Source organism: Myotis brandtii, unplaced genomic scaffold (assembly GCF_000412655.1).
Source record: "Myotis brandtii unplaced genomic scaffold, ASM41265v1 scaffold986, whole genome shotgun sequence".
In the NCBI taxonomy this organism is placed as follows: Eukaryota; Metazoa; Chordata; class Mammalia; order Chiroptera; family Vespertilionidae; genus Myotis; species Myotis brandtii.
The window spans coordinates 831,233-831,666 of NW_005372102.1; the positions used below are offsets into that span (position 1 = coordinate 831,233).

The 434-nt window shown below is 68.9% G+C and overlaps 1 protein-coding gene across 1 annotated transcript in view; it reads left to right on the forward strand.

Annotated features, from left to right (window-relative positions):
* SH3TC1 (SH3 domain and tetratricopeptide repeats 1) overlaps positions 1-434 on the forward strand; it is a 23,128-nt gene that overhangs the window by 2,777 nt on the left and 19,917 nt on the right. Inside the window, exon 4 of the mRNA XM_014533445.1 lies at positions 272-432. Coding sequence (XP_014388931.1) covers positions 272-432 — 161 coding nt within the window. The remainder of the gene's footprint in view (positions 1-271; positions 433-434) is intronic.

The following is a 434-nucleotide window of genomic DNA, read 5'->3' on the forward strand; positions in this document are numbered from 1 at the left end:
CTGGGGTGGGCACTCGCCCGTCTGGCCCTTCACAGCACAGAAGGGGAAACTGAGGCCCCAAGAGTCTGAGAGGGAGCCAGGCTCTAGGGGAAGGCCAGCAGAGCCAGGACCCCAGCCCAGGTCCAGCCTCCCAGTCTGGCCCTTGGGGTCTGGTGTCTGGGCAGCTGTGGGTGCAGAGACAGGGTGGGGGTGCCGCCCGCACCTGTGTCCTGAGGGGGAGAGCGGGTCCCGCTGCAGAGCTATGGCTGCCTCTGAGTCTGGCCGCCCTGAGTGACCACCCCCTGTCGCTTCGAAGGGCCTTTCTTTGTCCTGTGTCCTGACGGCTACGTGAGAGTGACCACCGGTCCCCAGGGTGCAGGCAGGGGCCCCCAGCCCCTCAGGCCGGCTTCAGGGGCTCCCCAGGGAGAGGCGGCCCCGGCAGTGGGCTCTCCAGC